This window comes from Dermacentor silvarum, unplaced genomic scaffold (assembly GCF_013339745.2).
Source record: "Dermacentor silvarum isolate Dsil-2018 unplaced genomic scaffold, BIME_Dsil_1.4 Seq905, whole genome shotgun sequence".
NCBI lineage: Eukaryota > Metazoa > Arthropoda > Arachnida > Ixodida > Ixodidae > Dermacentor > Dermacentor silvarum.
The window spans coordinates 209,065-233,881 of record NW_023606951.1 but is presented as its reverse complement, the minus strand read 5'-3'; the positions used below and the strand labels follow the sequence as shown (position 1 = coordinate 233,881).

The following is a 24,817-nucleotide window of genomic DNA, read 5'->3' as shown; positions in this document are numbered from 1 at the left end:
TGGAAGTTTATTGAAGCATTTTATTTTTAAGGTGCAGTAAAATTTGGAGTTCTTTTACCTTTTTAGCATTATTCACCTTTTAGTTTAGGATTGATTAAATAATTAAAGATAAATAAAAGCAGTTTAACTGCATAAATCTGTTTTATTTATAGTCGACATTTACAATAGCAGAAACTTATTGCCATTACAAGTTCTTGTAATTTATGCATGCACAATTTACCAATGTTAGAATTGGCCATTACAGTGCACTGTTTTGGATTTACGTAATGAAACATAAAAAAAAAAACCTTTCAACTTTCGCATTTGATACAGGAAAATCCAGTAGACTCAGTGCATAATGTAAAAGAACGAGCTAGTCATGGGCATGCATCCTCCAGAAAACTAGAATCCCAATGATTTCTTCAACAGCCAACACTTGGTAGTCTGATACCTCTCTTGCCAGCCAGGTAGTGTACTGCCCCAGTGGTAAAGCAACTGCTAATATGTGTCAAAATGCTGCTGGCAGTTCTATGTCCATGTTTTGGTGCACGATCCGAGGGCAGTACCAGAATGAATTGCTGGTGTAGTGAAAATTGTGAGGAATGTCTCGCTGCACGGCGTGGCTCTACCTTTTTGAAACAATGGTGCAGTAATCTTGGCTGTCAATAACTTTCCATCATTTCTCCTTGTCTACAATGTCAAGCACGCAGTCGATCACGTTAGCACAAAGGTCGTTGAAGATGCATCATTCCATCAACTTAGCGGCACCTGCAGGAGCACAGCAAGGAGATGGTACACATTATGCAAAAAAAGTAGATTAGTTTCCATTTTCTTAATTAATGAGAGCTTTTCTTTAGGAACCCCAGCTTGATGAGCAGGTTGTGCAAGGAGTGTGTTGTCATGACGGACACCTTCAGCTTCTCTAACTTTCTTTTTTTTTCCACAAATGTAGACATGGCACACTAATGTGATCACAACTGTGAGCCTTGAAATTTTGAACTGTTCATATGAATCCGAATCCATTTGCTTTTACCAGCAAATTTTTTTAAATCAGATTAATCAGAAAACGTATAACTCCAGTCATTAGAGAATGCGTACGCAGCTCTCATTAATCACTGGTTATAATACCACTGCTGAAGCTTGTTTTTTTTTATCTCCCTGATGTTTTCCCATCTCCTACCTTACTCTGTAAAAAAAAATTGGGTTACTATAGTTTTTTTACTGTCACAAGCCTTTTAACGCATACTTCTCTTTGCCTAGGATTGTTTACACGTATATCATTTCGTGCTTTCTTCCTCTCTCTGCAGGTGCGCCAAGCAGGGCCATGGCAGGGCAGTCTCGGCTCTCTGCCTACCTGCTGGCCCTGCGGCCATGGTCCTTCAGTGCCTCTCTCGCCCCTGTTGCGCTGGGAGCTGCCCTCGCCTACCGTGTGGTGCACCACTTCAGCCCGCTTGTGTTTGTGGCCAGCTGTGTGACAGCCTTGTCGGTGCATGCGGCTGGTAATGTTGTCAACACCTACTTTGACTACATGCGAGGTGTTGACAGCCGCACAAGCAGTGACGACCGCACTCTCGTCGACCGCCGTCTCACCCCGGGGGAAGTTGTCCACCTGGGAGCTCTGCTGTACACCATTGGCTGTGTGGGCTTCATCCTGCTCGCCGGCTGCTCTGAAGCACGTATGGAGCACTTGGCGCTCGTCTACTTTGGTGGCCTCTCCAGCTCCTTTTTATACACCGGTGGCCTGGGCCTCAAGTACATTGCGCTGGGGGACCTTTTGGTGCTTGTGACCTTTGGGCCCGTTTGTGTGCTATACTCGTTTGTAGCGCAAGCAGGTCAGATGGATCCTGCGCCGCTCTGGTATGCCATGCCGCTTGCCATGAACACGGAAGCAATCCTGCACGCCAACAACGCCCGTGACAGGCAGCAAGACGCTCGTGCCGGCGCCGTCACTTTGGCTCTCCTGTTGGGACCCACTGGATCTCACGTGTTCTATGCGCTGTTGCTTTTCGTGCCCTACTTGTTGTTTGCGCTTCTCGCGGCTCGCTCGCGTTGGCTTCTCTTGCCGCTCATCACGCTGCCCAGTGCGTTCAACCTGGAACGACAGTTTCGCGATGGACGCCTAGCTCGTCTGCCTCAGCACACGGCGCGTCTCAACATCTACTTTGGCCTCTTCTACATCTTGGCTGTTGTACTGGCAGACTATCTGCCAGGCCTGCACTAAATGGTGCACGAGGCATGAATACTCGTAAGTGGGTGCAAGTCTCTCTTCAGCCCATAATGTGGCCTCCTCTGGACAACTGCAGGCCACAAAAATCGCGTGTGCACGCAACATATCAAAGTGTACTGTTGCCCTCCCTCTCCACCACCACAAGTCTATGGTGCAGTTGATTTTTTTGCCTTTGAATGGACTAGGCCTTAGGACTTTTCAAGTGACTTTTATAGGCATTGCTGCCACCTTGTTTGGCAGCTTCCTTTTTTTTTTTCTACAGCGGACAATAAAAAAAGACATGATTTATAGGATTGCCATGATCCAATCTTAAGCTTCCTTTACAAAGAAACGGTGATAAAACGCGATAGATACAATGCAGCTGAGAACTAATATGATATTTACAGATTGTTAAAATTGTAGACTTTAAAGGGATGGCTTAAAATTGATAAAATATCCCTGAGGTGGATTTTTGCGCAAGAGATGTTCACTCCTCGGATGTTGCTTGGAAGATCACTGTGTGGAAACCTGAAAAGATGCAACAAAGCAGCTCTACTGAACTGCAACACTTGAGCATATATAGTACAATGTTACAAGCATTTCTCTATTCTTATAATTATGCTTAGAAAAAAAAATGCACACTGGTGCTGCCATTTGTATCTTCAACTTTAGCTACTGCCCAGCTTACTCATCACTAATGCTCATCAATTCTCACTTTCATATCATATGAAAACAGCTTCTTGAATTGCCCAGAGCAACAATATCTCAACCATATTTCTTTAAAGCATATGCGATGGGCGTAAATCTGTTTTAAAGAGTTGGCAAATGCCTTCAGGCAAAATGACAATTGCACTAAGTTTATTTTTAATATATTATCCATCGTGGTTTATCATTGTGCCAGGTGCAAAGTGCTGGAAACGGTGCTATCTTGCAAAGCAAGATTGCAATGAGTTGAAATTCTGGCCTCTCAACTGTACGCCCACAACCATGCCGGTTTATAAAGCTTGCAATATGGTGCAAGCAAAGGGCAGATATACAACCAACCCAGAGGGAATGCAAAATTTAAATTTTGTGTTTCATTTGTTTTTTAGTCGGCTAAAACAAAACCTTCTGACACGAATGACAAAGGGCCTTTGTCCAAGTCAAGGCAAGGCAAGCTCTAAACACCGCGTTGATTATTCTATGGAAGGAGGCCGCAATGTACATTTCAGAGCAGCTGCCAAGGCTTCTCTTATGAACAACCCTTGTTCCCTGGCAAACCGCAGCAATACTTCGAAAAAGCAGTGCAAGGGATGTGATATCAGGAGAGAAAAACTTGTCAACCTAAGCATTTTGCGTTGCCCTTTAAAGCACATTTCCTCAGTAATTAGCCTAGCTTTAACCAACTGCAATGAACTTTTTGACTGCGTAGAAAGCCCAAGTTTTAGATAGTGTAGATATAAAGCAGTCATCATGCAAAATTTTGTTTGAAATATTAGTGGATGTGTCACAAGTATGCAAAAATGCGCTTGGAGTGTCCATATAATTGCTATCGCAATAAAATAGGTTTTGTTTACACCAAAACGGGAGATACCGCCAAAAATGATGCACAACCCAGAACATTGAGAACTAGTGCAGCTCTTTTGTTAGACCTCCGAGGTTAGGTGGAGTCAGCGGCAATGTGCTGGCATTTGCGTTATATCTGCTCAACACCAGGTGCATGCATTGTCTGCTTAAGTGCTAGTTAAAGGCTGTTAGTAGGGTAAGTAGGGAAACCAGACAATTACCAGCCCTGCAGCTTTGCCAAGAATGCTGCAGTAGTATATACTACTGATTTATAATAACCAATTTAGCCAAGGTGTAATTTCCTTTCAGAGTTGGTCTTTAATACTGCAAACAATATGACAGAGCTGATGAAATAATGACTAGGAAAAGGCATGCACAAGTGGGCTTTCACCAATTGGAAACATACTGGAAACAATGGCACAGTAGGACAATAAACCAATGATATCAAACTAAATGTTTACTATATCAAAAGCTTTACTATAGTTGAAAACATTTCAAAACCTCACTTTAATACTAAATAAGAACTTAGCCTGTCACCAAGAAGCACACAGAAAAATAGCAAAAGAAGCCTAGTTACAAATGCCAACACATACATGTAATGTACCCAATTACTAAATGTTAGAGTGCTTTCTAATTACTAAACAGTCTGAATTTGCACACAGTCATCACCTGTGGTAATTTCCCCCATTTGTGGTGCTTTCTATAGCATTGGGCTGAATGTCGGTGCACACTGGTTGGTTAAAAAACAAGGAAGACTTAAAGTTACTATTATGTTTGTAAATTAGCTAGTAGCACCATACTTGAACAACGAGTACAATTCAAGGATGGGCCTGACAATACTTCACCGTGGAAGCAATGCAAGGACAAAGGGAGGGTAACGAAACTGCACGTCTTGTGTTTTGCCTGCATCCCATTGCCCTCAGTGGACACCCCAAGTGTCCAGGTCTCCAAACAAGCACTTTAATGCCATTGTGTGGATGCTTGGGTTACAATGAATACACTTTTACATGCTGTGGTAGTAATGTACAGCCCGCAAATGCCACCAATTCACTCACCTGTACCAGCGGCCAAAACTTCCCCCGAGCAACTGAAAGCAGTAAGCTGTAAGGAGGGAAAAAAAAGTACAGGTTATTTTCACTGACTGCTTAGTGATACTGTCAATCGCCTAGATGCACAGCTGCCAGCAAAATGCGAGGAGAAGGGGCGTATTTACTATTTTAATAATGGAAACATGGCAATACATGGCTTCCAATTTGCACTTAAATCCAATTTTGAAAACAATTCGCAGACACAATTTCTTTTTGCAGTACCATCCCTGTTCGGCAGCATGGCCATATTGTGAAATCTAATGTTCCCATGTCACCCTGAAACTTCATCGTGGGATAAAATCGCAAAAGAGTAACAATAATAAAAGAAATTTTTCATTTTTTCAATGGCTATGTACAAGAAATATAAATCTAGAAGGCTGTTTTCACTGCATGCACCGAGTGTGCTTTTCAATCCAAGCTTTTCACTGTGTGACTATGCATGCACCCAATCCTTGCAGAAAACTTGCAAAACATTTTGAAAGGATCGTGGCCTCGACCATAGCATGCTGCTTGATGTTAGAGTTAATGGAAGGGTATTCAATTCGGGATGTGCGCAAACGTGCCACCGCTGCAAACAACCGTTATAGATATTGCTGTGCAGCTCAACTTGTAGCTCGACGTCCATGCAGTGCCAACAAAGTGCTTAGTGCACGGCTGCAACTTTATGTTAAAACAAGAGTCAGTGCAGGATTACAGGTTGAGACAACTAGTAGCTTTTCTCCACTGATGGCAACCAAACAGAAAAACCTCTACATCACTTTCTGGCAACACTTTATTATTATATATTGACCCTTTTCGCGGCGCTCCCGTGAGCGCTGCCATGTTTGCTCACGTGGTGACGCGTCCATTGCTTGCCTCAGCCGCCTCCGTTGCCTCCGCGTTTAACAATGCAAGCGCGTGACGCCGGCGCGGCGCAGCAAACCACTATTTCGACGCGTATCGTAGACGGTGACTGCATGCACGACACGAAGCTTTGACCACAGCTTTAGAGGACATGTAAGTGCTTTCAGAGCTCATTACGCCTTGTCCAAACGGCGTGAGCAGCGTATACGGTGCTTGTACTAAAAGCGGGGCTAGAAATGTATTCCAAGCCGTCCAAACTTTCCGCTTATGAATTAAATCGGGATCAGTGTGCTCTGCGTTCTTTATTTGGTAAACATTTTGAACCAGCGGCTTGTCATATTTCGGACTTAGTAAAGTTCCTCGGTGCGGCCACTATCTAATTGTTTATTTTCAGCGTAATCACTCGCGGTGTGCTCTGCTGCGATAAATTTGTTCTTGCCGGGCACAAAGCTTGGAATTTAAATGTTCTGTACTTTGCAGTAGCTCGTAGCAAAGACATATTATCGCCAGTCCCTCGCTTACTCTGTGGACCGTCACGAAACATTCAGCTTCTAGCATTCGTGTCTTGTCGGTGTGTAGTCGCCGTCACTCATGCTTCGGCACATTGATTCAAGTGTGCGCCTATTCACTCACACGTTGGCAATAGGGGCGTAAGTTTTCGTGCGAGTAAGGGTGGATGTGTGTAGATAGCGTGCGGGAAACTTACTATGCCAGTAAGTGGCACTACTACATTTTGTAACGAGCGGTACTCACTCCCAAGTGCCTACGTTCCGGAGTTGAAGTCCTTTCTTTGGAAGTTAGCTATAGAGCGCAGGCGGATGAATTACATTTTTTTGTCCTTGAGGAAAGCCGTGCATCGCGAAGGGCGGCAACACAGGCAGTCCTTATGTAGCAGCGGCGACACAGGTTCATTCCATTCATTAATATGTGAATCACTATTTTTGCAGCGAACTACCGCAAACGTCTTCCCTTTATCGTTACACATTTTGCAGTATGTTTGGGAACAGTGCATTAGCGCACACCCAGTTGCATTTTCGCCAGCTGATCGCACAGTAGCAGGGTAGAGGCAGTAATGGTTTCGTATTCGTGCGCATTCGCTGAGGCAACGTATGGCGCGCGGCCGAAAGCGCCATCTCGTTCCTGTAGAGCAAACTGCTCCGCGAAAAGGGTCAATATTGACGCGAAATAAGTTGGCACGTGATGAAACTGGCCCCTTGAGGCGAGAACGACGAAGTTCGTGGTTGCGCACGCGCTCTCCGAGGACCAGCCATTGCTAAAGGCAGACGTTTTTTTGCCAATCTGTTGCTGGTCAACTATTTTAGCTGTACTAGCTGGGTGACAATATTAAAAATCATATCATGGACCTTGAAGCATCGGCCATTCGTTAGATGGTAGTTGCAATTCATGCCTGATGACTGCAGGGACTCGTTTATCAGTCACTCTGTTAGCACAGGAGTGCATCCAGGGTTTCTCACCCAGCTGTCAGTGTGATGTAGATAGCGTCCAGCAACTAACATATATGCTGCTTGTGAAGATGCGGTCCTCAAACAGAGGTGGGCTATTTCAGTCCATGTCTTATGGCCATGCGTGATCCCCGTGATTTCTCTCTGCCAAAAGGATGAATGCTATTGTTTGCTTAATGAATTTATTTGTTCCTACGAGCTCCACTTTCTGTGTGGATCACCGAAGTACATAGTTTTCGTCAATGCTGAAGTTGTGGCTGGATGCACGCTTGCTGTGCTGCTCGATGTACGCTGCGACTTTTAGCTTGAGTGCAGCACCGTACGCTGTCAGATGCTTTCTTCTAGCAGTGTTGTGCGGAAATATGGCTGGCCAGATTAGCTCTAATTGGGACGTTTTCAATTTTTATTCAACCTTTGTTTTTTTCCAAATTTTAAGCTGAAAAGTTGGGGAGCGGCTCTAACATGAATGCTGCCCTGTAAAGAGATTAATAATTAAACTCAATCAAGCAAATGCACAACTAATGGACACTCAACCACTGAACATCAGAGCAGGCACACGAATCACCTGGCAAAAGCCCAAGCACACTTCCAAAATGTTCCAGCGGTGTGTGGCAGGGGGCAGCACACAGAAAATGAAAAATGTGGATTTTGGTGAAGGAACAAGCTGCAGATGAGTAAAATGCGAACCACCAGACTGACCGAACAAATGCCTGACACATCCAGGGACCCTTGCACTTTCCCTAGGGATTCTCCTGTGCTGCCATCAAAGACATCGATGCCGCGCACAGTGTCATTGGCGTTGAAGTTTTTGTCTGGATAACGTCCCACCACAATGAGATTCTCCAAGGGATGCCAACTGGCCTGTAAGGGATAATGAAAATCAAGCTTTAAGATGCACTGAGATAGAACTCCCGATTTTTCACTATCATAGAGGTTTTACATCATAATGCATTAAGGAAGGTTTTCTTTAACAAAATGATAAATAGAATGGGTAAGTATTTCAGCGCAAGCTTGCAGATGTGTTGAAACTGGTGCTAATCTCAGGATACCAATGTATGTCCTCAAGTGAACAATTAGTTAAACCTTGATATAATGGAGTATTTAACTTTTTATACCCTCTTGTCCATAGAACACCGTGCATTTAGAACCTCAATATAACGAAGTGTGTTTATACGCGATTTCAATATAAAGAAATTTTGCTGCCGCCTCAAACGAATACTGAGACAATAAATGGAAAATTCCGCGGACGCAGATGGTCAAATAATTGAATTATAAGCAGCTGCTTGCGAACGCACCCCTCACAAAATCGCGAGCCACGCAACAAGAGCAACTGCCGAAGTGGTGCAGCGTCATGTTCCGTGTAAAGTTAAACTGCGATAAGGTCCTATCACGCCCCGTGCACTGTGTGCTTTAGGTGCGAGTGAAAGCGTGCAATGGTGAGACAAGATGGTGGCTTCACGAGTGCCACTTTCCCGTGCGAGCAAAGGGAAAGAGGGGGAGGGGAGCTCGCTCGCGGTAACACGATCAAGGGGGGAGAGGGTAAGTTGGCACACGCCTCGATTACTTGCACGCGTGCACATGGCTGTAAGCGCGGCTGAGCGCGTATGCAGCGCAGCCCGCGCGCACTGTTTTGAGGTAATCTGCCGCGTGTGCAAAGAGTGGGCGCGCAGAGACAGCGTGGCATCATGTAATTGTAAGCTGTCTTCCCACGCATTTAGTATTGGAGGTTGCGTAATCTCGAGTTTCGTAGACCCGTTGAAGCGAGAACCAGACGAAGCATTTGCTCCCCACTGCCAGCGCTTTTCATGATAGTGTCATCGCAATGCGCGCGACGCTATCAGCTGTGGGGGCGGAGTGGACGCGGAAGTGTGGCTGGCTTCGCTTAATTCGTACCGCCAATGTGAAGATATCGTCGACGTGGCATGAAACCGAATCATGCGTCACTGACTCCCAAATTCAACAAAGTGAATTTTTTCTCATTCGAATTTGTTTTTTTCGACTGCCCGACAATTTGTAAAATTTTAAGACTCCTTTCCGTGTAAGAAAAATTGATCGGCAACTTCACTTATTTGCATAAAAGGTCGAATTTCAATACAACGATATTTTGATATAACAAAGCAAATTGCTGATTTTACCGGCTTCGTTATATTGAGGTTTACCTGTAGTATGTTTTTTTTTTTTTTTTTTTGTAAGTTACAGTTTATAAAGAGCTATGCAGTGATGATCACACAATTACTGTTACCTGCCAATAGTAATACTGCGTCATTGAAAAAAAATATCCACCTTATATCTACTGAACTGGCTTTACAGAGGTCTTGCCAGAGCAACTGGTAGGCATGATAATTTTGCTACAGAAGGGAAAAAAATATAACAGGAATGTGCCACTACTGAACTTACAGCAGTTATATAACAGTTTTATCAGGAGAATATATCGCAGCTGTCACGTTGAACTGTTAACACAGAAGCCGTATCATTATGGTAGCAGCAATAAAGGATTTACAGGCAATACACAATCTCTAACCTCCGTTTGCAACAGTATCAGAAAGCTGTAGACTAGAACACTGCACAAGCTTTTTTTTCAGGCCCAGCACGAGCCTGAAAGTGCCACGTGCTGCCTGCCCAATCCCGTCCCCGGCTTGGTTCAGCCTGTTTGCCCTTGACCATATTAACACCATTTAGAATGGCTGTGCCCACTAACAAAACTAATTGAATAAGGATAAAGGCTAGCATGCGCAAGAAACTGGCAACATGTGTTTTGTTTTCTTGAATGGGAGTTCAAACAGAGAAGAGGACAGAAACTTACCTGGATTGGTGTAAGGTGTTGGAACTGTCGATGTGGATGTGGTATTACCAGTGGCTCTTGCCAAGCAGGGCCTCGATATACACGCAGCTCATTTTTTTGGTCTGTGGTAAGCAGCGAGCTCCGGTCCGATGGGCTCACATACGCTGCATGAGCATAACATATGCAATCAGCAATCATGCAGGGCTGCAGACTGGAGCTGTATAGCCCTCTGAAGATCATTTGCCCAATGTACCCATAGACAAGTGCATGTTGCGTTTTGCCATTTTGTCAATAATTCAAAGAAACAAAGTACAGTGGAATCTCGTTGATACGGTCTTCATGGGAACCGGAAAATAAAACGTATTATCCAGAACAAGCTGGTCGGGAAACGTTGGCCGGGGGCGAAAAAAAAGGAAAAAGAAATACCGAAAAACGTATTGTGTCGAATCGTATCAATGAGATTCCACTGTAAAAATAAATAAATAAAGGAATTATGCCTGTTTACACTCGATACACATAATCGAAGAACATTCACTGCTCCTCTATGCACACAACCAATAAAAGTTCTCATTCTCTTTTCAAAAACCCAAAGTGAAGGCACAAGAACTGCAGCACATCCCTTCTTCACACTGTTCCAGAAATGAAACAACACCAACTCAACCAACTTTCAATACTACTGCAGCACATGACTGTTCTCTCCTCCCTCAATCAGGCTTAGTCCCTCAATCAAGCAATTAAAGGCTTAGAAGATGGGATCAGGGCCTACAATAAACATACTTTAGAACAGCTCACAAACCAACCTGTTAGTACAAGGCACATTGTGTGAAAATTTATTTCTATTTAGAACTGGAGATGTCCAGTAATGGTAAGTGACATCTTCTGTTAGTTTAACCTACCGTAAAATTCCGAGCAAGAGCCCCCCCTCAAGCAATTCGAAATTACAGGCAAAGTTAGGGGGGGCGCTATCCCGGAACGGCACCAAAATTCAAGCTGGCAACGACAATATTTTCCCGCCAAAAAAAAAAAGATGCGCAGTATGAATGGCATTAAAATTTTATTGAACATGAACTTTATTAAGCCATAGATTTGTTAGTGGTGTTTATCACTCTCAAAACCACCGAAAGAACTACAGAAAGAGCGCATTGACGCTACACCGACGCGTCGTCACGACCGGCAACACGAACATTGGGTATGCAGCTTCTATTCCAGGCAAAATTATGTCCGCTAGTGTAAAGTGACGCGTAATGTTCACTTTATTAAAAACCATGTCCACAGTGAAACGTTTAGCACTAATGAGAGTTCCAATACAAGTCAAGCTCAGCTGCAGTGCATGGCTACCGACGGGGGACAGCGAACCGCGGCTCGGCCATGTTCGCATCGCAGTTGGTGGCGCCGCAAATATCAGCATGTTTTCTTCATCATGTGAAATTATTGCGAGGAGAGGGAAAAGCGGCAACCATGGTAACAAAACATTGCTGCTTGGGAGCATCGGCAGGTTCTTTCTGAAGCGCCGTCTGCTACAGATTCGAAATGCACTGGAAAAGGCCTAGCGATGATGAATCTGCCGGCGACGCCAGAGTGTAGCCGCGACCACTCCTCTGTCGCCGAGTAGTCACGTCGTTGTGCCGCAGGGAACTCCTCTGTGCCGTGTGAGAGGCAGATCTCACTGTCGGCCAGCGGTCCGTGAACTACAGACCGCCAGCCGCAGTTCGCCCCGATACGCACGTGTGCCCACTGGGGCGCCCAGGTGCGACCATGATTCGATGAAATGGTGCACCGGTGCGATTTGCCAAATTTGCCATTATTTTCGTGAACTGGATGTGGCAGGCCAGTGTTGGTGCGGAGCGGGAGGGGGGGTTTCCCGGAACGGCGCGGAAATTTGAAATTTGCAGTGAAGTTAGGGGGGGGGGGGGGGCTCTTGCATGGGTGGGGGCGCTTGCTTGGAATTTTATGGTAGTGTTAAACAGTCAATGAATCTCTAAAACTGTCCAAGCAGCTCAGTGTCCAGTAGAACTTGCAGCCATCCATTCGAAAGGCTCTGTGCATTGGTAATCACCCCCATAGCCTCATATCTTTTTTTCAATGCCTACCTAGTGATGCCAAAAATCAGGGTCACTTAGAGGGCACCACTTTCCCAGTAAATGCCCCCCCCCCCCCCCCCCCCGTTCAGTTATGATCATGTCAGCTTTCTCCGTCCCACGCCATGTGGAAGCAAAGGAGCGGGCATGGAGCGACAGCAGCACCCGGCGAAAGTTGCTCATGCTCTAGTGAAAGCAGTGATAAAATTACTGGGAACGTGGTGCCACCGCAATAAACCACTGGCTCCCATGCGTTGTGAAGTGACTAGGAAGGCATTGTAAAAATACATGAGGCTATGTAAACACTGGGCTAAGTACAGTTACACACACCAGAGTTCACTCCCTGCGTGTGGGGCAGTGCTATGAGAAAGTCATCGGGGCCTCCCAGCTTGCGCACATCCCAGATGCGAACAGTATGGTCCACAGATGCAGATATCAGCAGATCCGAGCCTTGGCCGACAAACTCCAGGTACTTCACCTTGCCCTTATGGAGACGGCGAGGCTGAGGCCACATCTGCAAGACACAAGTAACGTGCCCAATTTCATACAGAAACACATACAATAGGAACCCAGAGTACAAAAGAGTTCGCTGCCTGAGAAGCCGATAGGTCCAAAGCTCAAACCGCAATGTGGGGAGAAATTACTGTCTATCAGATTACAATCGACAAGTATGCGAAGCCATGCAAGGCCAACGGTACTGCATTATAAAAATAATGCTTGTATTGTAAAATCGTACAAAATATAGTTAGTGCATCAATAATGTTCCCACCAAAATGTAAAAACACTGTTACTAGTGTGTCTAATGGTGACCAAACATAATTTAACTGACACTTAAATATGCTCAAATCTCAAGCATGCAATCAAAGTGGGTCCTCTAAAACAATGGTAAAAAAATGTTGGCCCACTATGTCCAGATGCTGTCAGCAACTTCTGGCATAAATATATTGTTATGATGAGGCGTGTTTATTTACAGATGATGGATGAGTCTAGGAAAACAGTCCAGCACCAGTTTCGTTCTGCGCTCCGCACCAAAAGATCCGCCGTCCTCCTCTTCTTCCTTTAGCCTCAGCCAAGGCGTTACAATATATTTTTTCCTTCAGTGTTGTGACGACCATTAGCAATTAACAGGTTGGTTCCCACTATCATAAACCGTTTTAGTGACATTGACATACCCTTACGTTCTCCTTTCTAGTGAGGATCATACGAGGAGCGAATTTGCCATTATCTATGTCATTTTTTCCCCTCTGAATAACGAAAATAAACCATTGTGTTCATTTTATAATATATGAAAAAAAAAAGAAACAGCACTGGTGGAGCGTCCACTTCGAAAAAAAACCGACACTGAAAGGGTTCAACATGATAAACATCACTAGACAGGGAGGTGCCACTGAATAAGTTAAATATGGTAAGCTTGAGGAACAAAACAGGAAAATAACTTCACGTTTAGTGTCACTGTTAGCAATCAGACATGGCCCACCTGCTTATATGTATCACCCATGTCATCTCAGAAGAGCATTTGCATACATAATTTCAAATGTGACTAACAGAGCCTAAGGAATGTTAGTAGAAATGGATGTTTGTGCTGTCCAATATTTACGTAAATGAGCACTACATCATTGAGATTATAAGAGCTTGAGCAGCGTGCATGACTTTAGTATTTTTCCTCAGTACATACCAACTCGCCGGTAGTGCTGAATGCATACACGCTGCCCATGTTGTCTCCAGCTAATACCATCTTTCTCTCATGCAAAACATCTAAGGCAGTAAACCACACCCTGCAAAGAAACGAAAACAGGCATGAATGAGACAGTGGGAAATCTGGCAGTATTTTTTGTGCAAATTTGGCAGAACTGTCAAATGCAGAATGTGTAGCTACCACTGTCAATGACTGTCAACAGACACAATGCGACAATCCCTTAATTTGAAAGAACAATTTTCAGAGTGCTTTGTTGCGTAATCACAGTATAGATGCATTTCAACAGTAGTCTCGTAATCCTAAAAATCGTTTGATTTTCTTCCAACCTACCACTATTTTTGCCAGGCACATTGGCATCGTGTTGGTGCACATTCCAATAACGCCAGCAAGGATACGCTTTGCATGGCAATTGCAGCATTGGCTATCTTCCTTTTTGTGCAAGTAGCACACTCACTTGTGCTGTCATAAAGCAGCAACACAGCAGTTGATATTAATTGTTTTATTACGCGAGCAGTGCAGGACAGAAAAGTCTAGCACAAGGGTGATGCAACTGCACACCAAGCCAGAATACAATATTTATCCGAACCTGAGTGCTCCTCTACTCCTTTTCATGCCATTGAGGAACCAAGTGAAAGAGGGTGGGTGCCAAGAGGGAAACAAAACTTCCCTACACATACATTTGGGGAATATGAATATAGTATACCTCCTTCATGGGAATAGTGCTATGTTTAGATTTAGGGGATGCTTAAATTTGAGGATACGGTACTACATGACAGGTATAATACCCTAGTCAGATGGGCAAACTTAGTGTCACTTTGAGTGAGTGCACTTGACCATTAGTGTCATTAGCAGGCTATCATATGGAAAGGTTTAGCGACACATGCTGTGCAGCGTACTTGCCAGCGAGTGTGTTCGGTGAACTCCCGTTGCGGCGCCCAAGCGTGTAGCCTCAATAGCAGTGCATCAAGAATAAATTTTAGAAATACTCAATGAAGAGTTGGCAGTAATTCTAAGATCACGTTTTTTCTGATTTAAGATATTATGAGCGTTCCCTTGACACCAGTGTTGCCCGAAACAAATTTGAAACGTTCATTCTCGGTGCCCGTCAAATCGTCCATGGAGTTTGCCATCACGACTGTCTGGATTTTGGATATGTTCCTTGCTTGTATTGGCTCCAAATGAAACACAGTTGAAAGAAATTATAGTATTTTTTTTTAATTGCAACGGTTTTTGTAAATAAGCTTTTTTTTGTTTTCGTAATAAAGCAGTAACTGTTTCTGTAACTCAAAACGCTGAGAATCATAACAAGCACCCTATGGCTTCATAATCATCATTGTCATCAATCCTGAATGACACATCGTTTTGCAAGTTCTGCTGCCAAAGTGACACTCAGTGAAGCAAAGTGCACTCGTTCGAAGTGTCACTAAATTTGCCCGTCTGACTGGGGTATAAGACTAGCGCTGAAGAAACCATTCCCAGTTGAAGTCTGCTGATTGCGGTGTAGTACAAGGATAAGGATAAGTAAATATGGGAGCTTTCTGATACCAGACTGATAAACGCAAGAACTGGAAATGGACAAATGAACAAAGAAGTAAATAAAAAAAAAAATTCTGGGGTTTTAGGTTTTAGAATCCCGAGCTGATTAAGGCACACCGCAGTGGAGGCCTCCAAATTAATTTTGACCACTTAGGGTACTTTAATGTGTACTTAAATCTAAGTACACAAGCATTTTTGCATTTCGCCCCCACCGAAATGTAGTCACTATGGCCAGGATTGAGCTGACAACCTCGAGCCCAGCAGCGCAATGTAATAGGCACTGAGCTAACGCAGTGGGTACAAGAAAATTTTGCTGGAAGAAGCACCAAATAAAGGAATATTTCTGAATTTGTAAAAACAACAATCAGTGATTGTTCAAGATACCTTATTTACTCGCGTAATGAACACACCCTCAAATTGGTTGCAAAAAATCTGAAAAAAATTTTTTTTCCTCGCATAAAGTACGCACACTCAACGTTTGGTCCCACGATCGAACGGCCGTACTATAGTTTTTGGAGAAACTAGGATATTACATTATGGGGTTTTACATGCCAAAACCACGATCTGATTATGAGGCATGCCGTAGTGGGGGACTCCGGAAATTTGGACCACCTGGGGTTCTTTAAGGTGCACTAGGATATTTTACTCTAGCACACGTGTTTAAAGCAAGCGCACTTAATCTCGATGCCCGTCCATGGCAAAGCCACGATAACAGAACACTGGCGAGAAGCATACGCTAAGAACAGGCTGCGCATTATCACAGTCGCTTGGGACCTGACGAAAGCAGCGACCGCGATAATGCTCAGCCTGCTCCTTATCGCATGCTTGCCGCCAGTGCCGGCGCAAAGGCACCGCGCAGGCTTGTGAAAAAAAGAAAAACGGCAACTGGCTCTCTGCAACAGTACTTAATGCAGTTTACGGACTCTACTCCAACTTAAAGGAGAAAGCGCGTGCGCGATTCACGGCAAGTCGCGGTGCTTGGGAGAGGAGGGGCAGCCAGCACACAGTCGGTGTAGTCTTTTGCTTGCTTTTCTGCCTGTCTTTGGTTTCGCTGTGTGCGATGGGCCCAAAGTTGAGTTATATGCCTGCTGTATGACAGAGAGTTTATCTGCTCACAAAATGGAAACGCTGACCAGGTACCAATAAACTTTGACATGCCGATGAGCAGGAAGGTCGAGCAAAGAGATGCACACAGCGTGCTCGTCTTATCAAAACAGTTGCCGAAAAGTAGCGCTTTAACGTGATGCTTGCGATAACGGCTGATTGTCTGAAGCGGCTGCGAGGACGGACTGTTGAGGAACCATGATGATGTGTGGTGTTTTATGGCGCAAGGGCCAGGTATGGCCAAAGAGCGCCATGACGACTGTTGAGGAACCACAATGTGGATGAAGTAGCCAGCGACCTGGGCGACAGGTCTGGTTGTTTCGATGCGTGGTTAAGTGCAATAAAAATGCTGTTACGGTTTGCAAATAGCTTACGTCTATTTTTACAGCAAAGATAAGTTACCTAATGTATTTTTCATATAATTACCGTCTTAGTTCTTAATTTGAGCTGTTTCAAAAAAGTTCCCATAAAATTTACCCCGCATAATAAACGCACCCCAGACATTGCTTCAATATTTTAAGGAAAAAAGTGCGTTCATTACGCAAGTATATACGGTATACGCTAACTGAAGAAGACATGAAGTACGTCTAACCCAACAAACTTCATAACGTGCAAACTCCTTGTGACAACAGCGGCTATTTTGGTAAATAAAGTGTAAAGCAAGTCTAGCCATGAGTGTAGCAGGGCAATCCTCTCACCTCTCGGACTCGGTGTCCCAAAACACCTGTGGCTCCGCTCCTCCAAAGTCCTGCAGCATTACTCGACTGAGCAGTGTGGCAGTGTATACCTGTGTAGCATTCTCAGGATGGAACTTGATGGCTGCCACAGCCGAGCCGCTGCCCGTCTGCATTAAAATAACATCAAGTAAAGCACTCACTCTCAAAATTTTCAGAACCACATCAGGCCGTCAATATCCAGTAAGTTCTTTTCGGCACCAATTTCGAACTTAGGAAAAATGTGCACATGTCAGAGCACAACACCTCAGAGAAGCAACATAGACTTTCAATATGATATTGTAGCAACATGTGGTGTCCAAAATACCATATAGGTTCGTGTAAGGGCCGCATTTTTTTTTCACAATCTTGACGAGATGCGGCCCTTACACGGGACCGAACGTTTTGGTCAAAATGGTGCCGGCTGCGCTAGCGAATACTGCACACCCCGGTTCCCCGGATGTACCATTACATCAGAGGTCAACGCGCAGCTCTCGCCATCTAGTAGCAGCACACAAAAGTACCCAGCTCGTGAAAATTCGGCACCCAACAAAACTGCTTCTCCGATGTAATTTTTTTCTCGAAACTTTGGGCTGCCAAGTTGGTGGTGCGGCCTTACACGAGTGCGGCCCTCACACGAATCTATTGGTACACTGGTTATTTCATCAACCACTGTTTCTGGATCCTGCTGTGCCTTAGCATTGTCTAGGTTACCAGTGATTGTTATGAGATGGCTCTCGACTATACATGCCTTTGACGGTATAAATTTATTTAGTAGAGTGAACTCGGCTTTTTCCATGTAGTTCAGCTCACGAGCAGCACATTCCACTTGTCTTGCAGTATGCCAAAAGGATGACCTCGTAAATTAGGCCCCACCTCACTGTTGTAACAGTGGAATGGCACAATCTCGGAAGCAATGCGAGACCTTTGCACATGGTAAAGCTTTGTTGCAATGTTATGAAGTTGGACTGTGCTAAGCAAAAACAGAATGCTTGCAAATCACCTTTTCACTTGCTTTACTACCATGAGAAAGTCATAGTGCAATTCAAAGCCATAGCAACCCTTCGTTCTTTTGGAGATACAGCTCAATGACTTCCACTACTCCCGAGGGTCCAATTTGACACTACCAATAAGCTGTGATATGACACTCCTTCTGTAACCATCCAAATAGGAAAGCTCAGACTGCAGTCTTAAAGCTACACTGCAGGCTATAAGGAACACTGCAACAGAAGCATTCGGATCAATTTCAATCACCTAGGTTTCTTTCATGTGTGCAAGTGAGGACTCCAAGTGTGCTTCACTGTATGTGACAATGTGAAGGACTTAAGACAATTCAGGACAAGTACTGGCCTAAGGCGGCGACGTTTAATGAGTGGGTTTGGCCATGGGCTGTTGAAGAGATGCCTAACACACCATGAAGCTTCATCAGTGAAACTTCCATAATGAGTCACAATTTCCCTGATATCCCTTTCCCTTACCCACTTCCCCATATAGACCTTCCACCATAATTTAAATATATCATTTTTCTCTCTCTCTGTCTTTGCATGGAGACACACTGGCACTTTCTTCATTCTGCTTTACTGGAAATTGTAATCGATAACCCACTTGGAGCATCATGCTTGTCAACCTTGCATTGCCAAATACCACATCTTGTAAAAACCAAGATATTTTAAAAACTGTATAACTGAATTCTGTATTCAATTTTCTTTATTGTGCATAACACTGAAGGCAGAATGGCTGCATGGCACCTTACCCTAGGAGAAATTGGCGTTACATCCTGCAACAAAGCTTGCCCCCAATGAGTATTTATACAAATTTTTTCACTGCTACAAAAACAGGAAACTGAATGGGTATACACAAAATATCATTTTTACCAAGCCTTCCAGTCACCAAATACACAAAAATAACCTAAGACAGCAATCGGCAAACTTTCTGGCGTAAGGGAACTCCACCTGCCCTCCCAGAGTGGCATTGTTTTTCACCAGTGGCGGACATGTGGAGAATCATTTGTTAGAATCATGATTACTTGAAAATAAAGTTCAGCAATATAAACGTGATCTCCTTGGCTATTTATTTTATGCTCACCCACTGTTGCACAGGTCAGAAGATTGTGCTGGGCTATATGAAAGTGTCATCTCATTGGAAAACATTAGCAATGCCATACATGCCAGGTTCGGAGAAACCCAATCCGGGAGATCTTCCGACAGGGGGGGTGGGGGGAGGGCGAGTCAATTACACAACCCCTCCCCCAACGTCGATATTTTCAAGTATTGCCAGGAGAACATCATTACAATTTTATTTACAGACATACAAATGACAACATGAACATCAAGGTCTCACTTTTGCAAGCATTTCGTTGTTGCTAATTTTGCCTTCAAAATTCTTTAAAATTTAATTAAATTCTCGGAGCTTACGTCCCACAATCACGATCTGATTATGAGACACGCCGTAGTGGGGAACTCCAGAATAATTTTGACCACCTGTGGTTCTTTAACGTGTACCCAATGGACGGCACACGGCCGTTTTTGCATTTCGCCGCCAACGAAATGCGGCCGCGGCGGCCTAGCTTTGATCCTGCGAACTCGTGCTTAGCAGCGCAATGCCATAGCCACTAAGCAACCACGGTGGTTGGCCAAATATTCTTAAGATTACGTTTAATTGTAAGAAATTCCATGACTTTCACATTTTGCGAGGTTGACGTTTCCCAGCGTCTTGAACAAGCGACACATCGACGAGTGGCACTGCGTCCTTGTATTTTTCATGATGTTAAATTGCCGCTCGCGCACTGCACTGCATTGTTTCTTGTGTTTGCTGGCTCGTTTGCACATACAGTGCTTGCTTGTCCTTGATTCATAAGAATTCCTCAGTTGGAAGTCGAGTGCTCTACTTTTTTTTTTTGCACTAGGAACTATGTTGCAGCAATAGCTACAGCACCAATTAGCCCAACTCTCTTCTTGAGTTAGCAAAGGCAATCAAAGAACTGGTGCCATGCATCTTACTTGATGAATGTTTTTAGTGAACAGACAGCAATGCCACAAAAGAGAAAAATAAATATGAAATTGGAAGTTGTCTACCGGTGGTGTGGAAGCATTCTTTTTGGTGTCCCAGGCATTCCACAGAACAATCTCGCCATTCTTGGATCCTACTGCGAGGAGGTTTGGACGGGTTGGGTGCCACTGGAGGCATGTCACTCGAGCTGACTCCCCGAACACTGGCACGGGTAAACTGGCAAGTGAGAAGCCCAGCACTTCCCGAGCCAGCAGATGCCTCTTCATCTGAACATGTGCAGTCAAACCAATCAAATTGATTAGTACCAATGTGGTGGAAAGTTGAATTCATTTCACAAAATTGTTAGCTCTAAGTCCAACTCTTTTTTGTCTGAACATAAAGATTCTACATAAATAGTGCGGTATGTGCAAGTGTAATAAACTTACAAAAAATTTTGAATTCCAATGCTGTAAAACAAGACAAGAAGGTATTGTTTTGTTCACAACGAATATGTTTCAAAAATACAGTTTGGTGTAGCTGTGAGGTCGAAACATAAGCATTATTACTTACAGTGCAAACAAATCAACAGGGGCGAGGAAGAAAGACAAAACACGAGCTTGTATTTCGTATTTCTTCCTTGTCCCCTGTTGATTTGTTCGTGCGGTAAGCAATAATGCTGATGTACGACTCGCCCAGCTAGCTACCGTACTAAACATAGGCACTGCTTAAGTATATGCATGAGTAAGACTCAATTAGTTTTCATAAGAACTTGTGAGCTGGCTAACTGACATAAACCTTCAAATAAAATTTTAAAATAAATAATTAAAAAAAAGAAAAACGGTGCGACAGTCAACAGTATTCAGTGGTGTGCACCAAACATGTTGTTACACCATGTCAGGAGCCCTGAAATGTTTTGGAAACTACACCCACGGCGCAAATCTAATGTTAGTGATTATCGTCCGATATCTTTAACCAGTGTCACATGCAAATTACTTGAGCATGTCATTGCTTTCAAGATCGCTCAGCACCTAGAAGCTTATAACTTTTTTTTATCGGAACCAATACGGTTTTAGAAAAGGTTTTTCATGTGAGAGTCAACTCGTAGAATTTGCCAATCATTTACTCATGCACATGGATAATAACTTAGTCATCGATTGCATATTAGTTGACTTTTCTAAAGCTTTCAATTGCGTACCGCATTGTTGTCTAATATCTAAACTTTCATCCCTTAATTTAGATTCCTTGACTTTATCCTAGGCGCGAAATTTTCTTTTCTTCCTTAAACAATACACCATCACTAATTCCTTCTCATCTCTGAGTGATGTCACCTCTGGCATCCCCTAGGGTAGTGTTTTTGGTCCCTTGTTATTTTTAATTTTAATGATCTACCAGCAGGTCCCTCTGCTAACATGCGACTTTTCGCAGACAATTGGATAACTACAGTAAAATCTCTTTTTCAGCTGATCATCTTGCTCTCCAACAGGACCTGGATCTAGTATCTAATTGGTGCTCACGCTGGCAAATGTCTCCTAATACCGATAATTGTAAACTAATGACCTCCACCCATAAGAAATCAGCTTCAGCCTATAACACCTCTTAATAACTGCCACATAGCACACACATCTTACAAATACCTTGGCGTGCATCTTTCACCCAAACTTTCTTGGACAGCTCACAGATAAAATCACAGCAAAGGCATCGCGCACCCTCGGCTACCTGAAACGAAACCTACACGACGCTCCTACTTCGACTAAATCACTAGCATATCTAACATTTGTCTCTTCTCAACTTGAATATGCATCATCAATTTGGCCACCTCACCCAGCCTATCTAATCAATGCTCTAGAACGTGTTCAAAATCGTGCCGCATGCTTCATCGCCAAAGTCTACAGCCATCATTCCAGAGTTACTAATATTAAATCTTCACTGTCCTTACCCTCCTTGTAATCACACAGAAAGATTGCTGTAATCTGCTGATTTCATAAAATAACAAAACAGTCAGCACCAAACCAACCTCCCTCTCTCCCAACTGCTACAAACGTCTCGCCATTTACGCAACCGCTCCTTCAAACACACCTTTGGGTGCACTAATGCTTTCAACTCATCAATGTTACCATTAGCAATTGAACTATGAAATGGTCTCCCTGATAATGTTGTCGACATTCATGACCCTGTTAAGTTTCGTCATGAAGTAACTGCCATTCTTTCATGCCCAGTTGCTTTCATTGTTAATCTTCTCTCAATTATGTGCACGCTTCTCGCATTTGGCAGTGTCAAGAGATATACCCTTACATAACTTTTGTATAATTTGGCAGTGTTAAATGATGTACCCTTACATTGTGTATGTCGCCATCTATTCCAATAGTGTATATCGCTTTCCGCTAACTATTATGTAACATCACTTTGTTTTATGTATCTTAGCATACAAGTTATATACTCGTCTCTTTCAATTCCTTGTAATGCTTCCACTTATGAAGATATATATTGTAGAATCCTCCCTCACAAAATACTCCTGCTGGAGCCTGTGAGGCATTTTGAATAAAAAATAAATAAATAAATAAATAAATAAATAAATAAATAAATAAATAAATAAAATCTACTGTCGTCATTATTCAGTGATTTAAATTATGGGGTTTTACGTGCCAAAACCACGATCTGATTATGAAGTACGCCATATAGGCGGGGACTACCTGGGGTTCTTTACCGTGCACGTAAATCTAAAGTACACGGGTGTTTTCGCATTTCGCCCCCATCGAAATGCGGCCGTCGTGGCTGCGATTTGATCCCGCGACCTCGTGCTTAGCAGCCCAACACGTTAGCAACTAAGCTTATGCAGTGATGTATACGTGTGCCAGCTAGATTACTATAAACGACATGTCAACGGGTCGGAAATGTAGGGGAAATGAGCCCGGTATGACAAGTATTTCACAGTGCAAATCAACGCACAAATCACAAGGGCCCCAACACCACAGGTTTCCACAAGTTTTAACCACGTTCAGGCACAACACGTAAAATTCAACAAGGGGTATGGTCGATGCAAGACGATGCGCGCGTTAGCGATCGGAGAGAAATCCGTTCACCTTGCCAAGTTGTTGGTGGCTGGATCTGTCCCTCAGAAAACTGTTGTTTAGGCACTGCACGAGATTGTCTTTCCTTTTTGGCGGTGCATTAACCAAACCGACGGTCGACTTTTTCACGTTGGCCGATTTCTTTGAGCTTTTCCTTGCGCTGTTCTTGTCAGCATCGCTCTTTTTCTTCGTGCTCGCAGAGTTTCGCGGCCGACGATGTCCTGTCGCTGCTTCGCCTCGCCTCGCACGACGACCGCGACGACTAGGCCCTGCCTCGTCGTCCGTGGAGCCAGTCATGTTACTGGGATGCTAGACTATCAGTTCACTTCCTCGTACATGAACACAAAAACACGAAACTAAGCAGCATCCCCACTGGCCACCGGCTTCGCGCACTCCACGTGTTTTCGCGTTTCGCAGGCAAGTTTGGGCACGTTACGAGAATGGCGCGAACTGTCCGACTATTTTGCGCGTCCTACGCACGCGCGAGCCTTGCTTGCGCAACTACACACATATATATATAGATATATATAAAAGCGCGTTTCTCGGTTGCTAGGCGCCCGCAACCTCAAGGCCGGCCACGCCGGCTGCTTTGAAATCAGTTTGAAGTAGAGTGAAGTGAACCTGTTTGAGGAGCCGTTTCAGAGAAACAACTTGCACCTGCTCTGTGAGTCGACTTTCATCCAACCTTATCTTGTCATTAACCGCGAACGGCAAGAATAATATATATATATATATATATATATATATATATATATATATATATATATATAGGTTATTCAATGTTTTTCACGTCTTATTTTTTTTAACTTGTGCAAAAATTGCGACGCACCACTTTGACGAGATCCAGCTAGGACATTTTTTACACTGTTGCATAGCTTCATCGAGCAACAGAAGCATTTATTTAGACACAACTATGAACAGCACGAGCACATCATAATGAATAGCCAGATGCATCAAGTTGGTCTTTATTCTTTGGTGCATCCATGATGCCATCTTTGCAATATGTAGCCCAATTGGTTCAAGCAGTTGGTCCCTGCGTTAATGAACTGTTTTCTAGCATCAGATTCAACAGCAACTGATTTCATTTGAAGCTTGCAATCTGAGAAAGTTGCATGCATTCATTGCTGGAGCAGTTGAGGCATCTTTTATTGCGATAGCAATTATATGGACACTCAAAAGCAGATTTCTGCCGTCGCCGTCGCCGTGAGGTTCCGTATGACGTCAATGGAGATGAAATCGTCGCCGCGTTGCCGAACGCTGTATGTCCGAGTGAAAGGGCGCGAGGGACGTGCGCTTTCACGGGGAGTGAACGCACGGCGGAGAACAAACGCGCGTTCTGCGCCGTGCTCCCTTAAGGGCTGCACAAGTAGGCGTCTCTTTCCTCCTTACAATCACCATATATGTAGAGCAAACGCGCCTTCTTCCGACGTGCGAGAGGCCGTGGGGGAGGGGGGAAGGGAGGCGACGTTTAGCTGTGGCATCAAGTGCCTATTTATATCAGAGGCTCCGGCAACAGTCACCAACGCCGCACGCATTTTGACCGAACGCGGGCAAAACGCCGACGGCGTCGACAACAGTTCTGCGTGTTGCCGGTGCTGCTGCATGTCCAAGTTTATACAGCTGATAAAGCTAATATCATTACTCCGTATAGCTCTCTACAAATTTGCTATCGCAATTGATGCTTCGCCTTTCAGGTGAAACTGCGACAACTTTTTTTACACCGTACCA

General features: G+C 44.0%; 2 protein-coding genes across 6 annotated transcripts in view; one reads left to right on the top strand and one right to left on the bottom strand.

The window, feature by feature from the left end:
* The window catches only part of LOC119435775 (ubiA prenyltransferase domain-containing protein 1 homolog), a 179,407-nt gene that overhangs the window by 3,702 nt on the left and 150,888 nt on the right, over nt 1–24,817 (top strand). For 2 of the 5 annotated variants that reach the window (XM_037702493.2, XM_049659934.1), the window contains exon 3: nt 1,287–2,503. The exons of the other annotated variants lie outside the window; for them this stretch is intronic. In XM_037702493.2, coding sequence (XP_037558421.1) covers nt 1,287–2,200 — 914 coding nt within the window. In that variant the 3' untranslated portion in view covers nt 2,201–2,503. Of the gene's footprint in view, nt 1–1,286; nt 2,504–24,817 lie in introns of those variants that run through there. 5 annotated transcript variants of the gene reach the window in all.
* LOC119435771 (DNA damage-binding protein 2) lies at nt 123–23,685 on the bottom strand. Its single transcript, XM_037702496.2, has 10 exons — nt 23,102–23,685; nt 20,108–20,308; nt 17,019–17,164; nt 13,660–13,759; nt 12,315–12,498; nt 9,928–10,070; nt 7,824–7,985; nt 4,786–4,831; nt 2,591–2,713; nt 123–747 (listed from the first exon to the last, which is right to left on the bottom strand). The coding sequence occupies exons 1-9, from the start codon at nt 23,384–23,386 to the stop codon at nt 2,673–2,675; spliced, it is 1,308 nt and encodes a 435-aa protein (XP_037558424.1). The 5' UTR covers nt 23,387–23,685; the 3' UTR covers nt 123–747; nt 2,591–2,672.

Coding starts and splice junctions, on each gene's coding strand:
- LOC119435771 (XM_037702496.2), bottom strand. CDS start 23,386: ATGACTGGCTCCACGGACGACGAGGCAGGGCCTAGTCGTCGCGGTCGT. Junction 20,309..23,101: donor GCCACCAACAACTTGGCAAG/GTGAACGGATTT, acceptor GCACATGTTCAG/ATGAAGAGGCATCTGCTGGC. Junction 13,760..17,018: donor TGGGACACCGAGTCCGAGAG/GTGAGAGGATTG, acceptor GTTTCTTTGCAG/GGTGTGGTTTACTGCCTTAG.